This window comes from Acanthamoeba castellanii (assembly GCF_000313135.1).
Source record: "Acanthamoeba castellanii str. Neff unplaced genomic scaffold scf7180000084682, whole genome shotgun sequence".
NCBI classification, from domain to species: Eukaryota; Discosea; order Longamoebia; family Acanthamoebidae; genus Acanthamoeba; species Acanthamoeba castellanii.
This window is the reverse complement of record NW_004457265.1, coordinates 8,948-33,237: the sequence shown is the minus strand read 5'-3', so window position 1 is coordinate 33,237 and position 24,290 is coordinate 8,948. Positions and strand designations below refer to the sequence as shown.

At 56.0% G+C, this 24,290-nt stretch overlaps 8 protein-coding genes across 8 annotated transcripts; 6 read left to right on the top strand and 2 right to left on the bottom strand.

Moving 5' to 3' along the window:
* Positions 1–3,251: 3,251 nt before the first annotated feature.
* ACA1_121310 (uncharacterized protein) lies at positions 3,252–3,497 on the top strand (the record flags this gene model as incomplete). The annotated part of the gene is made up of 1 exon (XM_004333399.1): positions 3,252–3,497. One exon carries the CDS (start codon positions 3,252–3,254, stop codon positions 3,495–3,497), a length of 246 nt encoding a protein of 81 aa, XP_004333447.1.
* Positions 3,498–5,501: 2,004 nt separating this feature from the next.
* Positions 5,502–6,533, top strand: ACA1_121300 (uncharacterized protein; the record flags this gene model as incomplete). The annotated part of the gene is made up of 4 exons (XM_004333398.1): positions 5,502–5,610; positions 5,981–6,088; positions 6,122–6,247; positions 6,382–6,533. 4 exons carry the CDS (start codon positions 5,502–5,504, stop codon positions 6,531–6,533), a joined length of 495 nt encoding a protein of 164 aa, XP_004333446.1.
* Positions 6,534–6,713: 180 nt separating this feature from the next.
* Positions 6,714–7,457, top strand: ACA1_121290 (uncharacterized protein; the record flags this gene model as incomplete). The annotated part of the gene is made up of 3 exons (XM_004333397.1): positions 6,714–7,011; positions 7,063–7,188; positions 7,222–7,457. 3 exons carry the CDS (start codon positions 6,714–6,716, stop codon positions 7,455–7,457), a joined length of 660 nt encoding a protein of 219 aa, XP_004333445.1.
* A 343-nt stretch (positions 7,458–7,800) lies between these two features.
* ACA1_121280 (uncharacterized protein) lies at positions 7,801–8,267 on the top strand (the record flags this gene model as incomplete). Its single annotated transcript, XM_004333396.1, has 2 exons — positions 7,801–7,980; positions 8,085–8,267. 2 exons carry the CDS (start codon positions 7,801–7,803, stop codon positions 8,265–8,267), a joined length of 363 nt encoding a protein of 120 aa, XP_004333444.1.
* A 401-nt stretch (positions 8,268–8,668) lies between these two features.
* On the bottom strand, positions 8,669–14,230 carry ACA1_121270 (HEAT repeat domain containing protein; the record flags this gene model as incomplete). Its single annotated transcript, XM_004333395.1, has 21 exons — positions 8,669–8,777; positions 8,863–9,109; positions 9,196–9,505; positions 9,632–9,711; positions 9,798–9,909; positions 9,970–10,650; positions 10,730–10,885; positions 10,980–11,089; positions 11,160–11,388; positions 11,459–11,538; positions 11,632–11,784; positions 11,874–11,953; positions 12,030–12,130; positions 12,221–12,378; positions 12,451–12,520; positions 12,598–12,713; positions 12,833–13,071; positions 13,178–13,266; positions 13,360–13,511; positions 13,601–14,069; positions 14,147–14,230. The coding sequence occupies 21 exons, from the start codon at positions 14,228–14,230 to the stop codon at positions 8,669–8,671; spliced, it is 3,825 nt and encodes a 1,274-aa protein (XP_004333443.1).
* Positions 14,231–14,403: 173 nt separating this feature from the next.
* ACA1_121260 (Ankyrin repeat containing serine/threonine kinase) lies at positions 14,404–18,860 on the bottom strand (the record flags this gene model as incomplete). The annotated part of the gene is made up of 12 exons (XM_004333394.1): positions 14,404–14,502; positions 14,602–14,771; positions 14,865–14,967; positions 15,038–15,100; positions 15,186–15,318; positions 15,547–15,628; positions 15,696–16,326; positions 16,425–17,069; positions 17,160–17,249; positions 17,333–17,587; positions 17,684–17,833; positions 17,973–18,860. 12 exons carry the CDS (start codon positions 18,858–18,860, stop codon positions 14,404–14,406), a joined length of 3,309 nt encoding a protein of 1,102 aa, XP_004333442.1.
* A 495-nt stretch (positions 18,861–19,355) lies between these two features.
* ACA1_121250 (uncharacterized protein) lies at positions 19,356–21,856 on the top strand (the record flags this gene model as incomplete). The annotated part of the gene is made up of 10 exons (XM_004333393.1): positions 19,356–19,565; positions 19,686–19,892; positions 19,981–20,254; positions 20,361–20,495; positions 20,570–20,696; positions 20,788–20,936; positions 21,041–21,105; positions 21,177–21,330; positions 21,447–21,586; positions 21,713–21,856. The coding sequence occupies 10 exons, from the start codon at positions 19,356–19,358 to the stop codon at positions 21,854–21,856; spliced, it is 1,605 nt and encodes a 534-aa protein (XP_004333441.1).
* Positions 21,857–22,077: 221 nt separating this feature from the next.
* On the top strand, positions 22,078–24,028 carry ACA1_121240 (phosphatidylinositol Nacetylglucosaminyltransferase subunit c, putative; the record flags this gene model as incomplete). The annotated part of the gene is made up of 8 exons (XM_004333392.1): positions 22,078–22,365; positions 22,533–22,629; positions 22,769–22,835; positions 22,911–23,047; positions 23,143–23,329; positions 23,441–23,588; positions 23,709–23,875; positions 23,959–24,028. The coding sequence occupies 8 exons, from the start codon at positions 22,078–22,080 to the stop codon at positions 24,026–24,028; spliced, it is 1,161 nt and encodes a 386-aa protein (XP_004333440.1).
* Between the last annotated feature and the right edge of the window lie 262 nt (positions 24,029–24,290).

Here is a 24,290-nt window from a genome sequence, read left to right as displayed (position 1 = left end):
CGCGCCCCCTTCAAAAAACTCAACGGATTTTCTGCACCTCATTCCCTTTTTAGGTATATATTGCCTCAAGGAGAGGAGGTTAAAATCCGCCAGATTGCATGAGCAGTGAGGTCACTATTGCTCTATCATTTGTTTGGTCATTAACATCATGGAACAGATTGCATTACTGAGAATAAATGGCACCAACATTCTTCTATCATTGTTGTATCTTTCCCTCTTTGCAACCAACAACAACTACAAACCACTTCCAAGAGTATGTCCTTTCTTTTTAGTTCTTTTGTTCTTCTCCCCACAAGTCTAACTACTTCCCTCTTGCCAGAGAACTTCTGGTCACTAATCACCAACCACTGGAGCATGATCAAAAGGCAGATGGAGGCCTTTCATCAGGCCATTCATGCAGCCACAGAGGCTGACTGCTGCTGCAAAGATCCTGAGGAGCTTCACCACATCTGGGACCAGATCTGCATTGCAGAATACATCATGCTGCACAGTAAAAACATCAAGATCAAGCAGCCCCACAGCATCACCTCCAAAGTTGTCAACATGTTCTGCAAGCACCCATTCCAGTCAAAACTGCTCAGCAATGAGGCAGAGGAGACCACACCTCGCCAGTTACAAGGGGAGATTGCACATGCCACCACAGCTTCTCAAGCAGAGGAGGCCTCCCTTGCCTCAACATCCACAAGCAAACAGCACCAGCGTCTTTCTGCATTGGCCAAGGGGAAAATGGTACAATCAACTCCTTCCTGTTCCAATTCACACCCCATTACTTTCACTTACACCACTATTATCTGACTTCAGCCCACAGTACCCACTGCCACTGAAGCTTCTGGCACCACTCTGACCACCCAACCAGTACATTTTCATTTTGCTGGTAAAGTTCCAAGCTCACCACATGCTTATTCTTTACAGCTACCAAGAAACATGGCAAGGGTAAGGCTGAAGAGGAAAAGTCGCCATCTACCATCAAGCACAAGGCAGAGCTTGCTCTCCAGAAAAAGTATCTCCCCCAATTCACCAAGCCGCTCACCAAGCTTCTTGGCCAACCAATGCAATTCCATGAATGGCCAGTGCATTTATTGGCCCACATTGTTTTCCTGATGTGCATAGGTTTTTTTATTTGTTGACACTTTTCCTGATGTGCATTAGGTTTTTTATTTGTTGACTCTTTTCCCTGATGCACATTGGTTTTTCACTTATTCCTGATGTCCACCGTTTTTTTCTTCCACAGGTGTTGATCTACATGCATGACTTTACCATCCACAGTGCAGACATTCCTCTCAACATCAATGATGTGGCAACTTGCCTATCAAAGTCTTACAGTGTTGGATTCTACATCTCCTCATCTCCCTCCAACATTGCCAATGCCATCACCTCACTTGAGTCACACTCCACCCTCCAGGTCTTCTGCCTACTCCACTTCTACTACAGCTCCCCAACTTACTCCAGCTCCATGCCCACCTCTGAACCTCTTGTCAGTGGCTTCAATGTTCTCATCCTCAGCCACAAGAGGGTCAACATGTCTGCCATCTGGCATCCTCTGGCCAGTGACACCATCCCTGAACCCTTCTGCTATCTGCACCACATCCCCATCCCACACCCAACGCATGAGGTTGTCTGCTCTGCTCCTGCTTTCCTCACTGCTCAATCATTGGACTGCACCCTGCTTCACATTGGCCTCTACAGCTTCCTCATCCAGAGCTTAGAGCTTCCCAATCCTTCTCCCCACCCCATCACATCGCCCACCACCCCCTACCACATTCTCTATGAGGCAAATCCCACCTACTACCTCTCCTTCTGTGCTGCCCTTTACTCCAGCTTTGTCTGCCTCTCCTCTACCCCCATAGCAGAGGGCAACATCTCCTCTCTCAGCAACTGGCTCCTCACCTTCCACTCTAAATTCCTGGAGGAGTCAGATCTCACAGCCATCACTTCCTTCCTACAAGGCCTAACTTCACATCCTGCCCTTGCCCCTCTCACCACCCAGCTCCTCCTCCTCTTCTGGTCCATGGAAAGTGTGGAAGTCCATTGGCTAATGTTTCCCTCCACTCTGTTCTGTTCCTCATTCCAACAAAATACATGAGCCCTTTTTTACACTTATGCCTTGAAATTCTTCCTTGGCCCCATCTGCTTTTACCATGACCTACACCATTTTTCCCTGTTTTGCCACTCTCTGTACATATTTTGCCAAAACCACTCACACACCATGTTCACAAAAGTACTGCTTTTGCTGCACATACACATATATCACTTGTACAGATTTTACTTAACAAAAGGTGCCACTTTTTCTGGACACAGTGTTTTGTCCTACTATCAAGGTGGAGACCAGCTCCCAAAGTGGTAGGAAGAACAAGAACTCATCCTCTCTCAGTCAGAGGTCCAACCACAGACAACAAAACAACAACCACCACAGCAATGGAAATGGTGCCAGCAGAGCCACCATTGGCCAAGAGAGCAGCAGCAGCAGCAATAATGATACACAACCAGAAGATCCTGTGTCAAAGTATCTGAGCATCAACTTCTTGGGGCTAACATCTCAATGGACACTGTGATGTCAATCACAACCAAACAGACCAATCCACCATCTGTCTCACCATCTGTCATGACACCATCCAGCAGAGAAGGTCTTGCTACCAGTGCAAGTGATGCCATCTTGTCTCTGTCAAGGGCCAAGGCCACAGCAATGTCTTTGCTCTCTCCACCCTCACCAGTGTTGATGGCGCCACTGGAGGAGGAGGAGGAGGCAAGGTCAACAAGAGGAAGGCCAGTAAGAGGAAGACAGGTGGTGGCAGCAGGGGTTCACATTCTGGGGCCAGCAACAGGTTCATCAGGCACAAGTTCCTCTGGCCTGAGCAGGAGAGGGAGTTCATAACTGGAGGAGGTGCACTGCTGTTGGTGATACCAGGCTATTGCCTTATGTGCCTGAGGTGGAACACAATGAGGGTCTTCCACAAGTACCAGAGGCTGGGCACCACCCTGTGCATGGTCATCCAGAGCCACTTTTACAAGTGTGTTGAGGACAATGTCACTGGGACACACTATACCCCTGTAGACATGCTCAATCCTGTTGAACTGCAGAGTGGAATGCTCACTGGCATCATCAAACCCTTTGTGCAGTGGGTGGACATGTGCTACTTCCTGTGTTACATGAGGGTGGAAGGCATCACTGCTGACAGGAGCAGAATGTGTGAGTTTACTGTCCAGGGATACGGCAAGAAGGCTAGCAGGGACACAGATTTGGACCCAGCAGCATGAACAACAACAACAACAACAACAACAACAACAACAACAACAACAACAACAACAACAACAACAACAACAACAACAACAACAACAACAACAACAACAACAACAACAACAACAACAACAACAACAACAACAACAACAACAACAACAACAACAACAACAACAACAACAACAACAACAACAACAACAACAACAACAACAACAACAACAACAACAACAACAACAACAACAACAACAAATTGCAACAATGATGATGATGGTGCACATGCCACAGAGGAGGACAAGAACAAGGAGGACAACAAGGAGGAGAAGATGGATGAAGATGGAAAACAACAGGAAGAAGGGGAGATGTACAGAAATACACTGCAATTGACATGGAAGCACTGGCATGAAAAGGTGTTTTCTTCCTTTTGAAAGACCATAGACTTCCTTGAAGGTGCCTATCAGTCCAAGGATCATGTGGTGAGGGGCATATGGGCATTGATCTTGAAGAGAGAATCTGGACTGCTTGTGGTGTGGTTGGGATGCTGTGGGATGGATAAAGGTGAGGTAGACAGAATGATCATGCTGGCCAAGAACATGGTGGGAGAAAGGAGCAACTGGGAGTTTGCACAGAGACACTCTATCATGTGCACCCTTGTTTTGCATCTCAAAGTCACACATGAGGTCATGTGGTGCACCAACGCCTTGCTTCAACACAAGGAAGCTAGGATCAAGAGAGACTGGTAGGTAGTTGTGGTAGGTCTCACCTGTAGGTTTTCTCACAAGGCCATCAAGGCAGTGCACTATGTCAAGATGTGCATAATGGACAACACACCAGCTGCAACCACCACAGCAATGTGTAAACTTGCTGCCACGCCTGAGTGGGTGCGCTGTCCCCTGCCCCCCAATGGTTGCATGTTGAGACACTCACATACCTGTCCCAAGTTGAACACAGGTCTAAGCTACTGTGTGCACAACTGGAAACTCTACTTTGTTCCAGGGACCAGGATTGCATTGGCCACTCCAATGGCACTATCTACATTCTGGCGCCACCTATCTAACTGAGGCTCCCCAAAGCATGTCAAGGCCACCACAGTCGTCAAAGGAGGCGTCAGGGTCACCTATCACAACCCTGAGTCCATCATCACAGCCTTCTCCAAGTTTTGGGCAGCACAGTACTCCCCAACCAGTAAATACAAAGGGCGCCACCCATGGTTCCACACACGTCATGCTCCCCTCCCTCCAGCCACCATCAGGGGCCTCACCACACCTGTCACTGCAAAGGAATTCAAAGAAGCACTTAATGGTGCCAAACAGGGGGCCCCTGGCACTGATGGCCTGGACACTCAGGTTCTCCAAAGCCTGCCCCAGCTGAGAAAGACTGGATCCATGAGCTGATGAATTAACTCATTACCACTCAGGCCCCACTTCCAGCTAGCTGGCTGGAAGGCAGCATCATCTTACTTCCCAAACCCAGATCACCAGCAGACCCTGGAAATATCACCCTATCTCACTGCTCCAGGTAGTTTATAAAATCTACACAAAAATCATCACCAACCACTTATTGTTGGTGGCAGGTGAACACATCCTCTCACGCCACCAAATGGGCTTCCATCCTGGAATGTCAGCACAGTCAGCCCTCAGAGCAGTGGTGATGTGCTCAAGGACTCCAACCTGCGCAGTACTGAGCTGCACCTCATGTACATTGATTGTAAAAAAGCATTTGATTCAATCACCCACAACACCATTTTCCAGGCACTGGAGTATTATGGCGTAGGCCCTCACTTCATGAAACTCATTCACCAGCTCTATGAAGGTGGGCACTTGGACATATTCATCAATGGCAAGGCTGGCAAGCCATTCCCCATCTCATGAGGAGTTCACCAAGGGGATACACTTTCCCCTCTCTTGTTTATCATCACCATCAACCTGTTACTCAACTGGGTTGCAGCCAGGCCTGGGGGGTACCACTTCACCAACAGCCTCTGCATTCCCATCATCACGTATTGCAATGACCTCATACTCCTCACCAGCTGCGCCGCCAACATGGCTGAGATGTTCACCCAACTACTTCAATTTTCCAAGTGGGCCAGCTTGGAGGTGAATCCCACAAAGCGTACATGTCAACCCAGACCAATGTGCGTGCTTCTCTGCAGGTCCCAGTGGCAAGTGATTCCCCTGGCCATGTGGTGTACCTCCCAGATTCCCAGTCCTACTAATATATGGGAGTTTGGGTTAATCTCCACCTGCAGTGGAACGACCACACCACTTACATGCGTAAGAAGGTCGTTACCTACCTCAACCTGGTGCGCAATCGTCGGCTCACCACAGACAATCAGATATACCTCACCAACATGGTCCTCAATGCCCATGTCACATACGGTATGTGCATCATTCCATACACATACAACTGGCTGGAGAATGTCCAAACCATGGTCCTGCAGGCGTTAAAATGCTCCATGGGGGTCCCATCTAACGCTGACAACGAACCCTTCTTCATGTCTCAGGCAGAGGGTGGCCAGGGATTGGTCAACCTACACGACTTACAAACTGCCATCACCTGCGCATGTACACTGCAGGAAATGACGTCAGTTTCGCTAAGCGCCCTCACCACCACTGCCACATGGAACCACGCGTTCATTTCCAATGAAACAGCTGTAGTGTGATGGGTGTCTGCCCTGCGGACGCAAGGATGGCAAGCATGGCCTAGGTGGCGCGATTTGGATTGGGGATCGAACTGGCCCAGTAGCAGTAGCTGAGGCACGCCTGAGGGAGGTCTACAGATTCTCCATCTCGGCAGAGGAACTGGTAGACCTACATTTTCATTACCCCACCCGTACCCTCACCGTCTTCACGGACGGTTCGTGTGTCGGCGAGTCAGCTGCCGGCGCAGTGTACTACGGCAAGGGCTCCCACCGCAATCGCAAGTTCTCCATTCCCATACAACCTGTTTCAACGCTGGCGGAGCTTCACGCCATCGAAGAGGCGCTGCTTAGCGCCCCCAGTGGGGTCAACCTATGTATCGCTACTGACTCATGAGCGGCCATCAGCTGCATTAACAACTGGCACACGTGGTCAGACAGCCGCAGACGCAAATTTGTGGGCGAGGCGGTCGTGTGTCGCATCGGTCTACACGTCCGCGCGATCAGACAGGCGGCCACACGGTCACCTACCAGCACGTGTATAGTCACATACCGGACAAGAAACGCCTGGCACGCGCAGCAGGCCCCAAGGAGCTCACCAAGCTTAAGTACAAGCTTCACAGCATGAAAGATCGACTGTGGGGCGCACTCCCGCTGGATTGAAGGCAACGTGGGCGCTGACCTGTTGGCGGGCAATGCGCACCACGCCCCCCCTACACATGACGTATGGACCATGGGCCGTGAAGGCCGGACAGTAGTGCTTTTTGACCAAGGCGGCAGGGAGGTCCCTGGCAACGTCAGACGTGCGGTCCTTTCCACCGAAACAAGAAATGGCCGGCACGCATGCGTCGTAAGCCCGTCAACAGGCGCTTCCTCAGAGACCAGCGCACCAACTACCCAGCCACACACGCAGCCCTGGACTCCACCCAGTGCTTGGACACTGGGCGCATGTCCAACTTCCTCCACAAGGCCAGATATGGCGCCCTGCCCGTGAGGGCCGTGCGCCACCACTTCTACTGGCGCCGCACGCCCGGAGGGCCTGCCCCCATCCCGGTTCCCGCAGCTGCAGCCACCGACGCAAACAGAAAAGTCAAGTGGCTTGCCAGACAGCTGGTCTACCAGAGCCAGCTGTGCCCCGCTTGTGGGGTGGACAAGGAAACGAGCACGCACCCCTTCTCACCTAGCTGCCCAGCCAACGCGGACATAGCCACGCGCACGGCACAGCAAGTGCAGAGCCTCGTACTCGCTGCTGCTACTACCGCCGACCCCGTTGTCACCGACATTCCCCTGTGGTTTCACGCCGGGAGCGCTGCACATGGTACCGCCCCTTGCGCGTATGCCCCCTTCGAAGAGCTCCGTCCATATGCTCCGGATTTGGGCACCCTTGGTTACGTCCCCAATGCGCTGCGCTACGCACTCGACTACTGTGGCGTCACTGATAAGAACACCCTCATTCAAAACATTGCTGTTACCATCGCCAAAGGCGCACACTCTATCTGGCTGGCCCGGTGTAAGGCCCTCGTAGACAGTAACGCGTGGAAGACGGCGCACGATAGTGCCAAGTCCCAAGTGGAGGCCGGCGCATAGGCGCCGCCTCACCACCTACGACGTGGAAAGGGGGGCTCATTGCCTCTAGCCCCGCTTTGCGGGTCCTTTCCGTCGACAAAAACCAACCAACCAACCCAGCCCCAGCCCTGCCTCATGCACACTTCATCACGTCTCGTGGCCCACCCAGGTAGGTTGTGTGCATTTTCCATGTGTTCTCTTACTCTTCGTCGTGCACCATGCTGCTGCGCTATGCCCGAGCTGGACCTCGACATCAACATAAAAAGGCCAGGCCAGGTCCATCATTATCATCAACACAATCAACCACTTCAACAACCAACAACCCTCTACAAAACCAGCGGATACTTCGCACCAAAGTAACAACATGAACGTCTCCATCTCCGGTTTTTCCTTCGCGCTCTTTTTCGTGCTCCTCCTGGCGCTGGCCCACAAGACCCACGGCCTCGACAGCTGCTCTGCCGCCCTTGAGCCCATCTTCACCGGCGCCCAGAGCCACCGCTGCGTGCAACTCACCATCACCACTGCCAGCGCCTCCACCTCCGCCGTAAGTCTTTTGGCCTCTTTCTCTCTTTCGCTTTCTCGCTTTTTGAAGGTCCGAGAAATTTTGTGGTGGTCATCGGACCTAAACGAACTCTTCACTATTTGCAGGTGGCCAACGCGCAGGGCAATGTCTACTTCAACCGCTACTTCGACGGCCTGGTCAACCAAGACACGCCTTCGTTCGGCGTGGTGTCCAACCTCAACGTGGGCTGCAACCGCGGCCTGGCCAGCCCTTCAGCGCCGAGCAGGTGTCGTCGCGCATGGCCGAGAACGCGTTCGACGTGCTGGTGACGCGCGAGGGCGTGCTGCGCATGGCCATCGGCTCGCAGGCGTTCCAGAACGTGACCCTCGGCTGCCACAACGGCGCCCTGCCCGGCGTGGGCTTCGACCTGTCCGGCAACGTCTACACCGCCCAGTTCAAGCTGTTTGAGCTCAGCGAGGGCTGCCCCGCCACGTCGTCGGCTCCTCCTGCTAAAAGGGAGCCATGCGCCGAAGCCTTGGTCCGCGGCGGCCGATATCGGTCGCCCTTCTTCCCACTGCCTCACTCCTTTACCATGTAGATATCTGCATTCCTTGACATAAAAAAAAAACACATTCCACACAGCTACCAAACATGATGGTAAGCAAGAATGTTTTAGGCGCCTGGTTATTTTTTTACATGTTGGTTGAGGCGAGGGCGGGGGGAAGCGAGTTCAGGGCTGGGATTCCATGTTGTCGTCGTCGAGGCCGAGGTCGCCACCGCCCATGCTCTGTTTCAGCAACCCGTCCGCCAACTTACTGATGACCGCCGCCGAAAGTTCCCTGTGTGTGCGGTGTGTGCGGTGTGTGCGGTGTGTGCGGTGCGTGCGGTGTATGTGTGCGGTGTACAGACGGTCAGTTTCAGAACACAGTGGAGCTGAGAGGGTGTGTGACGTGCCTGTTTTCGTCGACGTCAATATCGTCTTCGTCGTCGTTGTCGCCGAGGCGCGTCTTGGAGACGATGCTGATGAGGCAGTTCTGCAGCGGCGAGAGATCGGCCTGCTTGCCGCCCGACTTGCCGCCGCCCGCCTTCCCGCCCGCCGCGTCCTCGTTGTCCACCATCACCGAGATCACCTCCAGCGCACGCCACAACAGCTGCAAATACGACTCTCCATCTGCAACGCCACATCAGAAAGTGTTATACGTGTGTCGTGTGTGTCGTGTGCGGTGTGTGCGGTGGGAGCTGTACCATCGATGGAACCTTGGGAAAGCATCTGCTCCAGGAGCTCGGCGAGCGAGGCCACGGCGGGCGAGGAGCGCATGACGTTGGAGATGACGAACGCGGGCGTGGCCGGGAGGTGCGAGACCGATCGCGCCAGGTTGCACGGGTAGGCCGTGGGCACCTCGATGAACTCGAGCAGGAGCTTCTCGAGCAGCGGGTGGAGGAAGAGCGAGAGGCTGCCGCGGTGGTTGTGCAGGGCGAACAGCTCCGAGATGAACGGGCGCAGGTTGGGGAGCAGCTCCGCGGGGATCACCTCCAGCACGAACATGAACAAGCTCGACGCCAGTTCCTTCACGTCCAACACACGACACGCGACACGCGACACGCGACACACGACACGACACACGACACACACAACACACAATGCATGGTGAGCGGGGCGGATCTTAGTTAAGGCCTGGGTTCGTCGAGGTACCTCGTTGCTGCCCTCGTGGTAGAGCTGGTAGAGCAGGCGGCTCGTTATGGGGATCGCCAGCGATTCGACGAAAGATCGGCCTGCGCGCGTTTGAGGGAAAAAAATAGAAAGTTAAATAAGGCAGCGCCGCAGCGCGGGGCGAGTCAAGCGGGAGTCCATCACGCACGGGAAACGGACAGGAGGCCCTTGGTGAGCTCCACCGCCCGGCGGATGTTGGCGTTGTCGCAGAGCCCAAACGCCACCAACTCGGTCGCAACCACTGCCACATGCTTGGCCAACTGTTGTTTGGGGTCAACAAACAACAAACCACGCTTGGCGGTGGTGGGAAGACTTCGAACCTGATCGATGAAGGCAAAGGCGTCGGCGAGCGCCTCCTCGGAATCGTCTGCGGGGGTGTTGCGCAACACGGGGAGGAGGGTGCCGTTGGTCCACGTGAGCAGGCGCTCGAGGACCTCCTCGCCCTTCTCCTTCCACTGGGGCTCGCTGCTGCCGATGGCGTGGATGAGGAACCGCGTGAAGCAGTCCATCACCCGGAACAGGGTCGCGTCGGGCAGCTCCTCGTCTCCGTTCTCATCGTCGTCGTCGTCGTTGGTGTCGAATCGCTTCTCGATGAGGGTGAGGTAGGACTCGAACGCGGCCATGATGCCCACGGCCAAGTCGTAGCGCTTGAACAGCTTCTCCCGCATCGGCTCGCGCTCCATGATCGAGCCCAGCAGCCGCAGTGCCACGAACGGCTTGCACTCCTTCGCGTCGTCCTCGTCGTCACTGACCCCATCTTCGTCTTCCGAGTCGTCGCGCGCCTTCCTGCCTCGCGTGGCCTTCTTCTTGTTCTGCGTCTTCTTCTTGTTGGCCTTGGCCTTCTTCTTTTTGGCCTGCGCGGCGGCCGCGCCACCCTCTTGAGCGAGCCCACTGACGAGCCAGCCCCGGATGAGCTTGATCACGTCGGCCTCGTACTTCCAGGCGAACAAACACGACAGCAGGGGCTCGAACTTGTTTGTGTTCTCGTCGCCCTCGTTCAACTGTCGGTTGTGCGCGCACCGAACGGACGTGTGAGCGAGCGAGCCAGCGAGCGCGCGCGCGCACGTGTGTGTGTGTTACCTGCTTGAGCTTGGCGAGACTGGTGGTCGCGAAGCGAGTGAGGTTGGCCTTGGGCAGGTTGGACGCGATGCGGAGAATGGCCAACTGGGCCTTGGGCGTGGTGAAGTTGGTCGTGAGATTCTCCAACGCCTCGTCGTTGAACGTGTCCTTCAGGTACTATTGTATGGACAAGATTACGGCGGAGAGGCGAGACCTCATGTGATGAGCACAGGTTGATCGAACGACAGTTCACAGAAAGCAAGAAATGTACCTTCTTGGCGGCCTTGTTTTCCTCCTTCTTGAGGTCAGGCAGAATCGAGTCCCAGAGGGTGTACATGACCTCGAGAATCGACTCCATGAGGTCCGAGTCCTTGGCGCTGACTGCAGTCAGAAACGGTGTGAGAAGGCTAACGCACGCACGCACGGAACGAGAGAGTGTGAGTGTACGTACTTTCTTCGGACTTCTCCTCTTCGTCCCTCGCTCTCTTGCCCTTGCCTTTGCCATTGTCCTTCGCGCCAGCGCCGCTGCTGGCCGCCCGCTCGATACACTTGCACAGCAGCTTGTAGAGCACGCCGATGAACTTGCAGAGCGGACCCGCGGCGACGCACTGGCGCAGGCTCGCGTAGAAATGCAGGCCGGCCTTGCGGTTGCCCTGCACCAGAATTATACAGCGCTTGGCCTGCACGAATAAGTAGTAGTAGTCAGTGGTAGTTCCCAACGTCAGTTGATTCGAAGGGGGGGGAGGTAACCTGCACAGAACCCTTGCGATCGAGCGGGAAGTATGAGTTGAGCAACAGCTTGGTCAGCTTCTTCTGTACGGTCAGAGAATCTGCATGCGGTATCGTGGATTTTATTATTAGTATTGGCAAGCCGGGTCGCTGGCGGCGCAGGTGGGGTGAGGCGGATCAGAGAAGTGGCGCACCTAGCTCAAGCCTGGTGAGGAGGTGTTCGATGGGCACGATGTCGTAGAATCGAATGGCGCGAATCGTTTTGATTTCGCACAGGAGATCGATGAAGGCGACGCGCACGCGCTCGGCAGTATCGTGAATGAGCGGCGCCAGCTGAGGCAGGTGGGCTGTACAGATATGAGGCGGGGGGGGGGTTGGAAAAAAACCTGCAGTGCTCCAGGCAACATGACAAAGAGGGTGGAGGATCTGAGCGCACTCTTGAGCACCGGCTGACTGAGGTGGTTGTCCAGCAAATATCGAAGGCCCTCGAACACGGCCTGCCGCACAGCGCTCGAACTGCAGGCAGACGTGATCGCCAAGGGCAGTTGGTCAGTCAGTCAGACTGCCCTCCAAAAGCGGCAGAGCGGCGTACCTCTTGTCTCGGGCCGAGTCGTTGATGAGTTTGGTGAGCAGAGTGCGTATGGTGGCGGCAGGAATCAGTTCCCAGAACACTCCAAGTATTCTGCACACTGCCTGTGAAGAGAGAGAAGAAAGAAGACTCAGCACTCGCGCCGCGAAGAAGAAGAAGGAGAAGACGAGGAAGAGGAAGTAAGTTGTAGATACCTGGACTGCCACGCATCGGACCACCGGGACATCGTCGGTGAGCAACGCTTCGAATTGGTTGAACTGCTTTTGAAGCAGCTCGTCTGTCTCGCGCTGTGCACTGTCCGGATCCTGAAGCGGAAACGCATCGGCCAGCAGCACCGTCGCATTGCGGCGCACTGCATCCGATTACAATATATTATATGGTGAGAGCTGAGTGAATACGACAAAGGCGGTGCCTAAGAGCCTACCCATGGGATTGGCCACTTTGAGCGAACGCCAAATAATGGGCTCGTAAAGTCGAAGCAGCATTTCGTCCACCTGGAGGCAGAAACAAGGTTGAGTCAGACGACAACACTGCCTTGGAGTGGTGGTAACTGTGTCAGAGGCCCGCGTACCCCTTTCTGCTTTTTCTGCTCGTGGATGTGGCGAAGGACCTTTCTCAGGCCCGAAACCACGGCCTCGTTCTGCACGTGCACGGCGCAGGAGATCAAGTCCTGGAGGCAAGTGTACTCTAGCATCGTGACGATGGATCAGCAGTGAGCGTGAGACTCAAACCACGACACGACACGACACGACACGACACGACACGACACGACACGACATCCCACTACGTAGCAGGCAACTCGGTACCGAGCTTGAGCAGGTAGGGTCCCTGCGCCACCTTCCAGGCCTTAAAGTAGACCTCGCCGTAGGCTTCGAGCAGGCTCTTGGGACACGCGGGAAGCTGCCCCTTGATGGTGTCATGTATGGCATCGATGTACGGAGGGTGGAGACCGAACAGATACACGAGGAACTTCTTGCCGTCGGCCGCGCGCAGGAACATCGGGTGAATGAAGCAGCGCAGCAGCAGGCCCTTGAGCTGAGTCGAGCTGCATACACGTCGGGAACGCAGGACGAGTCAGGCACCGTACTACTACCGCCTCCACCTCCCGAATGGATCACATTGCGCGGTTTCTCGGACGTGGCTTGTCGTACCTGTCGTCCTGAAAGTCCAGCAGGAGAAGCGCGCTCCTGAAGTCGTAGAGCCGCTTGATGGTGGCTGTCTTGGCTCCTTCCTCCAGGGTCTAAACCACGACACACAGCACACGTTGAGATACGGTGGAGATCAGGCGGCGCCATTGAGGCTATGGGAGAGAGTGAGCGAGCGAGCGAGTGACCTGAAGGACGAGGTAGAAGATGGTCAGCGGGACGAGCGCCTCCTTCTGCGTACGGTCCTGCTTCCACCACGTCTCGCATAACTGGGCGATTTCGTTGTGCAGCAGCAGGGCGTGGCCGGCACCCTTGATCGCCAACACATCCAGCAGTATGCCTGTAGTAGAGGAGCCAAATGAGCACTCACGCTCGTGCTGTTGGTCGCATGTGTCGTCGTATGTGCGCGTGTGTCGTGAAGGTAAGCACCGTGAAGGAGGGCAACGCTGTCGAAGAGGCTGTCGGGCGCGATCCTGTCCTTGGAGGCGATGAACAGGCTGGCCAGGAGGGCGACGGCCCGCAAGTACTCGAGCGCCGTCTCCGCGGTCTTGTCCTCGCTACCCTTCTTCGCCCGCTTGCTTCGATTCTTGGGTTTTTCCTCTTCCTCCTCCTCTTCCTCATCGTCCACCTCCTCCACTTCGTCGTCTACGTCCATTTCGTCTTCTTCATCGTTCTTCTTGGGGCGACCCCTGCCTCGCTTGGCGGCAGGCTTTGCCTTTGCGTTTGACTTCTTGGCTTGTTGTGGCTGTTGCTCGTCGTTGGCCTCTGGCTTCGTAAACGTAGAGCCTTCTACAATGGCAGATACGTGGACGTGTAGCGCCGACCACAGTTGCTCGTAGTGCTTGCGAGGGAATGTCTCCACGATCTCTTTCAGGTCATAATTATCGCCTCGCGCCCTCTGTAGCATGTCCAGCGATTTATTTGAAATGTGTTCAATTAGAAAATCGCGGGGAAAAAAGAAGCGGGTGTGCGTACATGTCGCTTGACGAGGGCGACCAGCTCCTCGATGGGCTTGTCCTCGCCGCAAGCCGCGAGAAGCTCCTTGTGCTTCTTGTCCATTTACCAAAATCACAAATCTGCCATCAAGAAAAGAGCGCCAAAAGGCAGAAAAAGCGCGGGAAACAAGTAAATGCTTGGCATTCTTTGATTATTGGCCGTAAAAAAGAGGATTAAAATAAAGCACAACAGCTCCTCGGCAGCTCGCGACCAGGCGTCACCACCGTAGTAGTGTTTTACAGCTTGATGCCCTTGATCTGGTTGAGGATGGCGGTGAAGGACGGCCTCAGGCGCGGGTCTTGGTTCCAACATCGCTGCATGAGGTCGCGCAGCGGCTGCACAAGACCAACGAACGTCAGGCCACGTCAGGCGACATGAACAAACGAACAAACAGAACAAAAGGGGAGATGACGATGCGGAGGAGGAAGTCGTACGAGAGGACAGTGGGAGGGGATGGGCGGCCGCATGCCCTGGTTGACAGAGTAGGCGATCTGCATGGTCTGCATCCCGTGGAATGGAGGCGCTCGGGCGACGATTTCCCACACGATGATGCCAAAGCTGTACACGTCGGCCGATTCGGTGTAGCTCTCGTTCCTCAGCACCTCTGCGTTCACCACCACACCGGCGAGAGATTGAGCACACGACACACAGTGCACGGCCGCGGTACAGAGAGGGAGGGTCGGGGTATGTGAATTACCAGGTGCCATGTACTGGCACGTGCCCAGGTTGCCGGTCATGACGTGCGCCTTGAGTCTGGCCAGTCCGAAATCGGCGATCTTCACGTTGAAGTCCTTGTCCACCTGCGTATCGTACATGTAAGCATGCGCAGCTGTACGTGGTCCTTCCATAACAAGGGGAGAAGGTGGGCACCAAAAGGTTGGGGGTCTTCAAGTCACGGTGGAGCACTGGCGGCTTGAAGAGATGCAAGTAGTTCTGTTCAGCGTTGGTGAAGTAGAGCATGGTTAGTGGTTAGATTGTTACAATGCTAGACAGTAAAGATTGAGGGCGGCGGCGGTACCATGCCCCTGGCGGTGTCGGTGATGAAGCGCATGACGAGCTTCCAGTCGAGTCGCACCTCCTTGCGCCGGTGGAGCAGGTCCCAAAGGCTGCCGGTCATCAGCTCGCATATCATACAAAGGTTGGGCGGCTGGCTGCACACGCCCATCAGCAGCAGCTGCACAATAAATACCCAGAAAAACAATCAACAGTAAATTAGAATACGTGAATGCTATCAACCGCATTCTTTGTCAAATGAAAGCTGGGAACCATACCACGTTCGGGTGATGCAACTTCCTGTGATCGCCAGAGAGCAAATTGGCGAAGTAAGGTGTACGATTAGCTACGAAACAACGAGCAAGAGCATGATAGGACGAGCGTACTTCATCACGTTCACTTCAGCGTGGAACTCCTCGAGCTCCTTCTGGCTGAGGTTCTGATTCACGAGCTTCTTGATCGCCACATCTGTTTCGTAACACGGAATGGGTGAATCGGGGAGCTCGAAGGGCTGACAGCAAAAGCGCCATCGTACCGGTGCCGCGCCATCTGCCGGTAAATACGATGCCGAAGCTTCCGCGCGCGAGCTCCTTCTCCACCTCCACCTCGCTGTAGTCAACTTCGTATTCGTTGTGGATGTAGTCGCTCGAACCCGTCTCGGAGAGGACCATCGCGCCGTCGGATTTAGGGATGGGCATGGCGCCGGCCAGGCCTCCCTCGCTGGGCTTGCGCTGGTGCGGCGGCACAGGCGGCGCGAGTCCATAGCCCTGGGGCTGGGCCGGAGGCGGCATATAGGCCGGAGCAGAGGGGGCGACAAAGTGGCCCGCGCCGGGTCCGTAGTTGAGTCGTAGGTGTGGCGACGGGGCGGGCTGGGGTGGTTGCTGCGGCGGCTGCGGCTGGTAAAGGTTCGGCTGCTGCGGCTGCGGTGGTTGCTGCTGGTAGACAGGCTGGGGTGCCGGGATGGGAGGCACGGCACGCGGATAGGGCTGTCCCATTGGGATCTGCGCGTAGACCATCGCCGACGATTGATACATGTTGGTGGCGGCCTGTTGCTGTGCCTGCGCCTGCGCTTGCGCCTGAGCTTGTGCCTGCGCCTGCGCTTGTGCTTGCGCCTGCTGCTGTTGTTGGACGATGTGCTGCATGTAAGATGGCGGCGGACCGGCAGCCTGTAGACAAACACCGGGCGCCAGCAAAGTAAATTGTGTATAAAAAAGATCAGTAATAAAAATAAACACAGGCAAGGCAAGTGGGAGGCTGGGCTCACCTGTTGCTGCTGCTGCTGGCTGGGGTAGTACGGCGCAGGAGCCGGCATGACGGGCTGTGGCGTGGCCGCGCGGGGCTGGTGCTCTGCCGGATGATAGGCCGCCTGTGGCTGGGCGAAGTAGGGCCGGCCGACGCCGCCGTCCGTCGGCGCATAGGCGCCGTAAATGTTTCGCTGCAGTTGCGGCTGCGGCATGGACGCGGACGAGTAGAGCTGCGGCGAGCCCGTGGGCGTGGTTGACGTGCTCATGACTTGGTGGTGGCCGTACGGGTCCGGCGTGCCGCCGCGAGGGCTGGGCGCCGGGATGTGATGCGCCGGCAGGCCGCCCACCGGGCTGGGCGGCGAGCCCTGCGGCGGGCTGTCGGGCGGGGTGGACTGCTGGCCGCCTCGATACGAGTTCATCTGCTGGTAGGTGATCGGCGCGTAGGAGTTCGAGGTGTGCAGGTAGGGCGGCTGCTGCTGCGGCGGATAGAGTCCGCTCTGCTGTTGCTGCTGTTGCTGGTGGTGGAACTGGTACTGTGGTGGCGGCTGGTCGACAACGAGGGCCGGAGGGGACTGGATCCGCGGGGGAATCTGCGGCTCGATGATCGGGTAGATGCTGTGCTCGATGGCGGGCGACGAGGTCGCCGGCATGTGCGACTTCTCCTGCTGCGTGGGGTGCAAATATGAATGAGCCAACTGCACTCAGGGAAATAGTTTCGTTCTACAAGAAAGGAAAAGTCAACCATGATTACGCACCTGCGAACGCGACTGGCCTGACTGCTGCGCCTGCGCATCGAGAAGAAGCATTGCTATATCTCTGAAGCCGGACTCGAGAGCAGTGCTGACCTGCAGATGGTTGACGCGCCAGAAGAGCAGCGATTAGTAAAAGCCATACACACAAACTGGGTCGGTGATCTAGATTGTCGTACATCTTCGTCCTGTACAATGGCCCCCATCTGCAGGAAGTATTCGGCCACCTCCCGCTGCCCGTTGTGGCAGGCGATGTAGAGCGGCCGGTCCTCCCTGCTGATGTATTCGTAGGGCGTCGTCGTGTCCCACTTGGATGGCTTGCGCTCGAGTATCACCTTCTCCACCGTCTCGCTCTCCTCTCCGTTCACATTGGCGCCCAGTCCCAGCAGAAGCTCCACAATTTGGAGGTCGCCCCGCGCAGCAGCGTCGCAGAGCTGTGCATTCATTTGAGAGTACATGAAGGGTGGTGGTCAGCTCGAGCTCGCACGGAGTACCCGGTAGGCGAGCAGGTGCAGGTGGTGGTTGCGTACCGAGGCCACAAAATCGGCGCGATGGTCGATGAGAAGCTCGATGAAGACGACCCAGTTGTTGGTGAGGATTCCCTTGAGCTTCTTCTCGATGCTGGCGGCCTTCTCCACGTCCGTTGTCCCGCCTCGTGTCGACCTCACACGTGCTGAGTCCTACAAGCGCAACCAAACGCACCCACAGGACCGAGTCAGTTGGGCCACAGAACAAACATTGTATGGCGTGTAGTGTGTGCGCGTGTATCATGCTTGCTGTTCGTGTGTGTGTCGTGTGTGTTGTGTGTGTGGTCGTTACCTCGATGTGCCGCAAGATCAAGTCGTAGGCCACCTCCTTGCTGCGGTACTTGCAGGCGTAGTAGAGGGCCGTGTACTGGCAGTACTTGATGTAGTCCATGCCGTCGAGCGGGTTGTCTCCCCTGGCGCCCTGCCGGCCGCCGGCCCGCATCGTCGCGGCCCCGCTGAGCCCGCCCTCGTCGTGCGAGACGTGGCGGTGCATCGACGACGCGTCCTCGCCGAGCCGGTAGGGCTGCAGCGCCGACGCCGTCGAAGAAGCAGTCGTGGAGGAGAAGGAGCGCTGGTGACCTCCACCAGCCCGCCCGCCGCCGTGGCCGTTGACGTTCAATCGATGGAGCGTGTTGCCATGATTGATCTCCTTGGCGCTCTTGTGCAGCTTGGACGCAGCAGCAGCGCCACCTTGCTGCTGGGGATCGTCGATGTAGCCCTCCTCCTCGTATCTCTTGAGGATCTTGCGCCCTCGTTTGCGAAATGCGCGTAGCGAGGCGGGGCCGTATCGTTCGTGAACGGCCTTGATGTGGATGTCGGCACCGTGGGCCATCAGCAGAGCCACGATCTCGCGATTTCCGCGCATGCAGGCGACGTGGAGGGGCGTGAGGACGTCTTTGTCCACGCCTTGAAACATGTACTTCATCTCGCTGAGTGCTCCTCCGCCGCCACCTCCTCCCGACGTTCCATCTGGCGTTATGATCGATGAGAGCGAAGATGATGGCGAGCCGCTTTCGTCGCTTCCATTCCCTCCATTCCCCACCTGGTTCCAATTCCTTCGACCTAGCTTGTACTCCTTTCTATGGTCTATGTCCACCTCCTTGTGCTTGAGCACCTCGCACAGGGTGCGCACATCGGCTCCTTCCACCGCCTCCCACAGTTTTGCGTTGGCGTTGCCCATCTGCCGCGCATCACACGATTTCGAGAGATGAAATTAGCGAAATGAGAGAGCACCGCTGCTGCCACGTTGCTTGATAAAAATCAAGCCTAAAACTGGAAAAGACGCAGCACACCTTCTTCACCTCGCTTCCGAACGCCAAAGGGAAAGCAGAAGCCGCAGGAGCCAATGCAAATTAAATCAAGAATAATGGTGTGCTTGTTGGCCAAACCGCGGTAAATAAATAACAAAAAATAATGAAAAAGTTGGCAGCACCTTGTGGTGATGACGGCAACTTGTGAGGTTCACGAAGCGAGGAAGGAGACCCGCACCACAGACCAAAGATTATCGCCAGCCCCCACCCAGCTTTGTCCACCTTTCTTTCTTCTGAGTTTTCAGCGCACGCTTCCGCTTTGGGGCAAAGAGCCAGAATTTCGTTAACTATTTCAGGAATTGCACAATGCTGACGTGGCACGCTCAGGTGATTTAGATGAGATTTGTGACGAAGGGGAGACGAAGATGAAGTTGCGACGGGAGCAAGGGGCGCACTTGCTGCCGACTCCCGCGGGGCGGGCAGGAACGGTCAGGCGAGTGCTGCGGGGCGGGACGTGCTTCTGGTACTCGGTGGTGGGGGTGCTGGTGGCCTGCCAGCTCGTCGCCGCCTACATCTACTTCTTCTCGGCCCCCTCACTTCACCCGGTCAAGTCGCCACCACACGTGCCACCACTGGTGCCCACCCTACAAAGCGCCGCTTGCTCGAAGCCAGCTTTGGGTGGACTTATGTCTCCTGTGTCACGGCGCACACCGCACACGCAACCACCGCGCGACACGCAGCTCACAGAAACACAGACACGGGCACACTCGCAAACGTGGGCAGCTCGGGCACCACCAGGCCGGGTGGTGGAGCCCTCGGTGGCCGACGCATCGGGGCTGGGGCCGCAGGCGGGGGAGGGCGATCAGCTGCATCCGCACCTGGACGTGGGCAATGAGCGCTATGTGACTCCTCACTCACCTCCCGAGCGGCTGCAGCCCAAGCGCATCAACGAGTGCAGCAAGGTCCCCTAGCAAGCTCTCATCATGCCTCCCCGCTTTCGCGATTGCCTGCGCACGCGTGGGTGATGTCATTCACCAACAACTACAACAGGGAGAGGCGATCGGCATGTGCGCACAGGACCCGCGCATAGCATATGCGGCCGAGTTCGTGTACCCAACTTGGGTCATACCGATGCCCAAGTTCATCCGCAAGGAACACGAGACCCTCTTCTTCGAGCTGCAACAGGTCCAGGGCTACATGAAACAGCACGACTCCAGGGACTGCCAGAACACGAACTGCCGGGGAGTGGACTTCCCGCCCTCGGAGCGGCTCGTCTTCCACGGTGAGCAGTTCACCTACGGCCACGTGGTCTCCGTCAGCAACGGTTACTCATAACCCTGGCTTATATATTGAACCTTCACATTCTCACATTGTGGTTTTATGTCGTTTTATGTTGCTACGTGTTGTTTGTTGATGAATGCCAACAACAGGCCTCTACGCCGGGCGACCGTCTTCGGCCTTCTCAGGCCCTTATGAGTGCGAGTGGCCCGCCAGCTACACCATGCTCTATCCACCTGCGAACCAGGTGCTCAAGCCGAGATACGAGAAGGTGGCCGTGTTTGTTGGTACGAATCCTCTCCGTGGCCGGCCTTTATTGTATGTATCCTTGTGTACTGATTCAGCGGTGCCGTTCTCCCAGGGCCGCAATACAAGTCCTTTCAGCACTTTATCGACCGATTGATGCCGGACATAGCGCAAGCGTGGGACCTGGTGTCGACCGACTACTCGTGGCTCATAGCGAGCCAGCCTGCGGGTACTGACACTCGGTACCACACGGCCCCAATCGCGCGCGTATCTCTCTGAGCCCGGACTGGTCTTGGACCCCTCAACTCACCACCACCACCCGGCGGCGACCAGGGGCGAAATATGGCAACACCTGTTCGGGCGACATGGGCGGGTGTGGCCCTCTGAAAACGGGACCGTGTCTGCCGAACAGATGCTCTACACCTGCCGCGTGCCCCGATTTCATCCCTGGATTTGGCAAAGAATGCGCGACATTCTGGGTGGTACAGACCACACGACACACGACACAAGTGACACACAACACGGCTGACGTCATCCTGTGCTGTAAAATTCACTGCATTGCTTTGTCCCTCTATCTTCGCTCCAGTGGTCCATGTGCCCATACAGCAGCGGACGAAGATCGTCTACCTCCCGCGCGGGCGGACCCGCAAGGTACTCGCCACACACAAAACCCAGGCACACTCCTTACCCTTATGCCGTGGTATATAACGCACGATTCGCAGGTGTTGAACGAAGAGGCGCTGGTGACGGCGATGCGCGCATTCGTGGCGAGCAGGGGCGTGCCGGGAGAAGAGTTGGTCGTCTTCAACCACAAGGAGTTTCCCGGCTTCCTTGCCACGCGAGACTTTTTCAATCACCAAGTCAAGGCCGTCATCGGTACCTTGCCAGCCGACCGCGAACGCGCCATCGCACACGCGCACACGCACACGCACGCACACGCACACGCACGGTTGCGTTGTACTCTGAACTCAGCTACAGTATTCTTCAAAAAGGCCCACACGGGGGAGCGTTCTACAACATAAACTTCTCTCCGCGCGATACCCTCGTTGTCGAGTTCTTCCCGGTCAAGCCCTACGTCAAGACTGCGCTTCGCTGGCCCGAGGGCACCTGGTGGCAAGCGGCCTGCCTCCAGGTAAGACGCTCCACCCACACCACATGCACTCGCGAACTTTACTAATCGATGGCTCACACACACGCACTCCCAAAACCGCTCACGCACACGCTCACGCACACGCACACGCACAACACGCGCAATCAGCACAACTACTACATGATACCCATCGAATCGCCGGATGGCCGAGGAGACGTGACGGTCAACGTGCCAGAGATCATAGACATCCTGCGCAAAGAACTGCCTCTCCCGTCCACCACAGATGTCAAGGCACGCGCCGACCTAAGGTAGCTGAGGCGGACCTGGCCCATCTCGCTCAGCTTCTTGAGCAGCTTGCAGGTGTGAAAGGCCTTCCGGACATCCACTCGCAACCATCTCCGCTGCAGCCACGTCGCACAGCAAGCAGTCCGTAAGAGATGTGGGGTAGTGGTCGACGCGCTCTTGTTGAAGAAGTATTTCTGTAGACAACAAGGAGAGAAAAGTGAACAGCAAGAAGGGGGGAAGTGGTTATGATGGAGCAGCTCGGCGGGGTGGCGACAGCTGAGGCGGAGGAGGTGCCGCGACCTGAAGCCAAGCCTGACATGACCGCAGACTGCGGCGTAAAGAAGAAGAAGAAGGGGCAGCACGGCAGAGGTGACCGCACAACAAAGGAAGACGTGTACGAGCGATTTCGGCAGGTGGCTGCGGGGCACCAGGCCGCAGCGCCAGCAATCCACCTGTACTGCCCCTGGGACGGCCACAAGTTCGTGCGCGATGAGACCTCCTGCCCTGAATGCTCCACCCCACGCGGCACCACCAACGTACGTTGATTTACATTTTTAATTCTAATATGCTGAATTTTTAATTATTTGGCAAATAATAATCCTAATTATCAGAGATAAATAATAATGATATATAATTAAATATTATTTTCAATTATCATCATAGTTGCAAATAACACGGAAAAAAACACCAGTACGCGGGGCAGGGCAAAGCGCCGTGGAGGAAGGTGCTGTACGAGGACCAGCCCTACGAGGACAACTACACGCACAAGCCCACGTTCCTGATCGGAATGATCACCAACGGTCTGCCAGCTGCGCCGTTGCGCCAAGTATTTCTTGCTGACTGACCTTCTGCGCAACACACACACACACACACTCGCACACGCACACGCACACGCACACGCACACGCACACGCACACGCACACGCACACGCACCCACAGCAAACAAGCGGGAATATGATACGGTGATGCTCATCATCGATTCGGCGGCCGTCACAGCGCAGATAAGGTTCAGCCCCCAAATTCTCGTATCGTTTGGGGCAAGAATGCCTCTGACTGAACTGACGGACTCACGCTCCACCAGCATCATCGCGCTCTTCATTTTGATGTTCATTGCGATCTACAACGAGTCCGTGTCGCTCCAGCTCACCCTGGCCGGAGAGGCCCTCCTTCTCATCGCCGGCTTTGTCCTGCGACGAATGATCGATCCACGCTTCACTGGTACGCTTCGGCCATGCGTGTGTTGTGTGTCGCACGCGCGCTCCTCACTGAAGACACACGCTCACTGCAAACCGCACACGCGCAACACACAACAGAGAAGTATTTGCTGCGCGGCGTGCGAAGTCTCGTGGTGCTGGTGTGCACGCTGTTCGGTCTGTCGCCCGTGCTCAAGACGCTCGTCGAGTCCGTGAGCAATGACACCATCTGGGCGCTCACCATCTTCTTCTTCGTCCTCCACCTGGCCTTCGCCGATTACTCCTACCTCCAGGGCAACGCCGAACGGTACACTTATTTTTTTATATTTATTATATTATTGTTATTTATATTTATATTTCATTTTTACAGATTTTAGTAATTGTGACATTCACGCTGACGCAAATCTCCGGAGGGCAGGATGAGCGCTCCGGTGTCCCTGAATGCGGCGATCTTCGCGTCAGTGCTCCTGGGGTCGCGCCTGTCGGGCAGCATGCAGGTCTTCACCCTGCTCTGCTTCGCCGTGCTGATCTTCGCTCTCTTTCCCATGATACGCCATCACGTCAAGGTACTTGTCTCCCTTCTTTGATTACATAGCCTGTGCTGCAGCTTTCCTACACGTTCAGTGAGCTCACTCCCTCGTGCGTGCGTGCGGTGTGTGCGATTCTGCGTGTGCGCACACATACAGCGAAAATCTCTGCGCTTGCACCTCTGGCTCACGTGGGGCATGGTAGCGATAGTGACCGTGTGCCTGTTCAACGTCTATCCGCTGGTGGCCTACGCCTACACGTCGACCATCGTCTTCACCACCTTCATCTGCCCGATGTGGCTCAAGTGGATGCAGCGCTACAAATAGTGCGCCTCCCCCTCATGACAGATTGACTTGCCAAGCAGGGGTCTGACCACCACGTCGCGCGTGTCGTGCCGTACGCGTGCAGTGAGATCAACGGCCCATGGGACGAGGCCGTGCCCGCGGTGGAGAACAGGTCTGACCTTCAGTCCTCCTGAGCCATGTGGTGCCACACACTACGCTTACAATCTCGCTTGGTTTGATCTAGTTTTTTGTGTAGACAGAGAAAACTAGTAAATAAATAACACAAATAATGGATGTTACCTCGCTCACAGTGGCAGTGTCTTCGGCTCGTGGGGGGATGGACAGCACTGATGATTGCAGTAAGCTCGTGCTTGTGGGCTTGAGTGGTGGAGCCAGTGAGTGCGCACGCTCCCCATATCTCACAGTGAGAAGATGTGGAGCGTGCGCACGCACGGG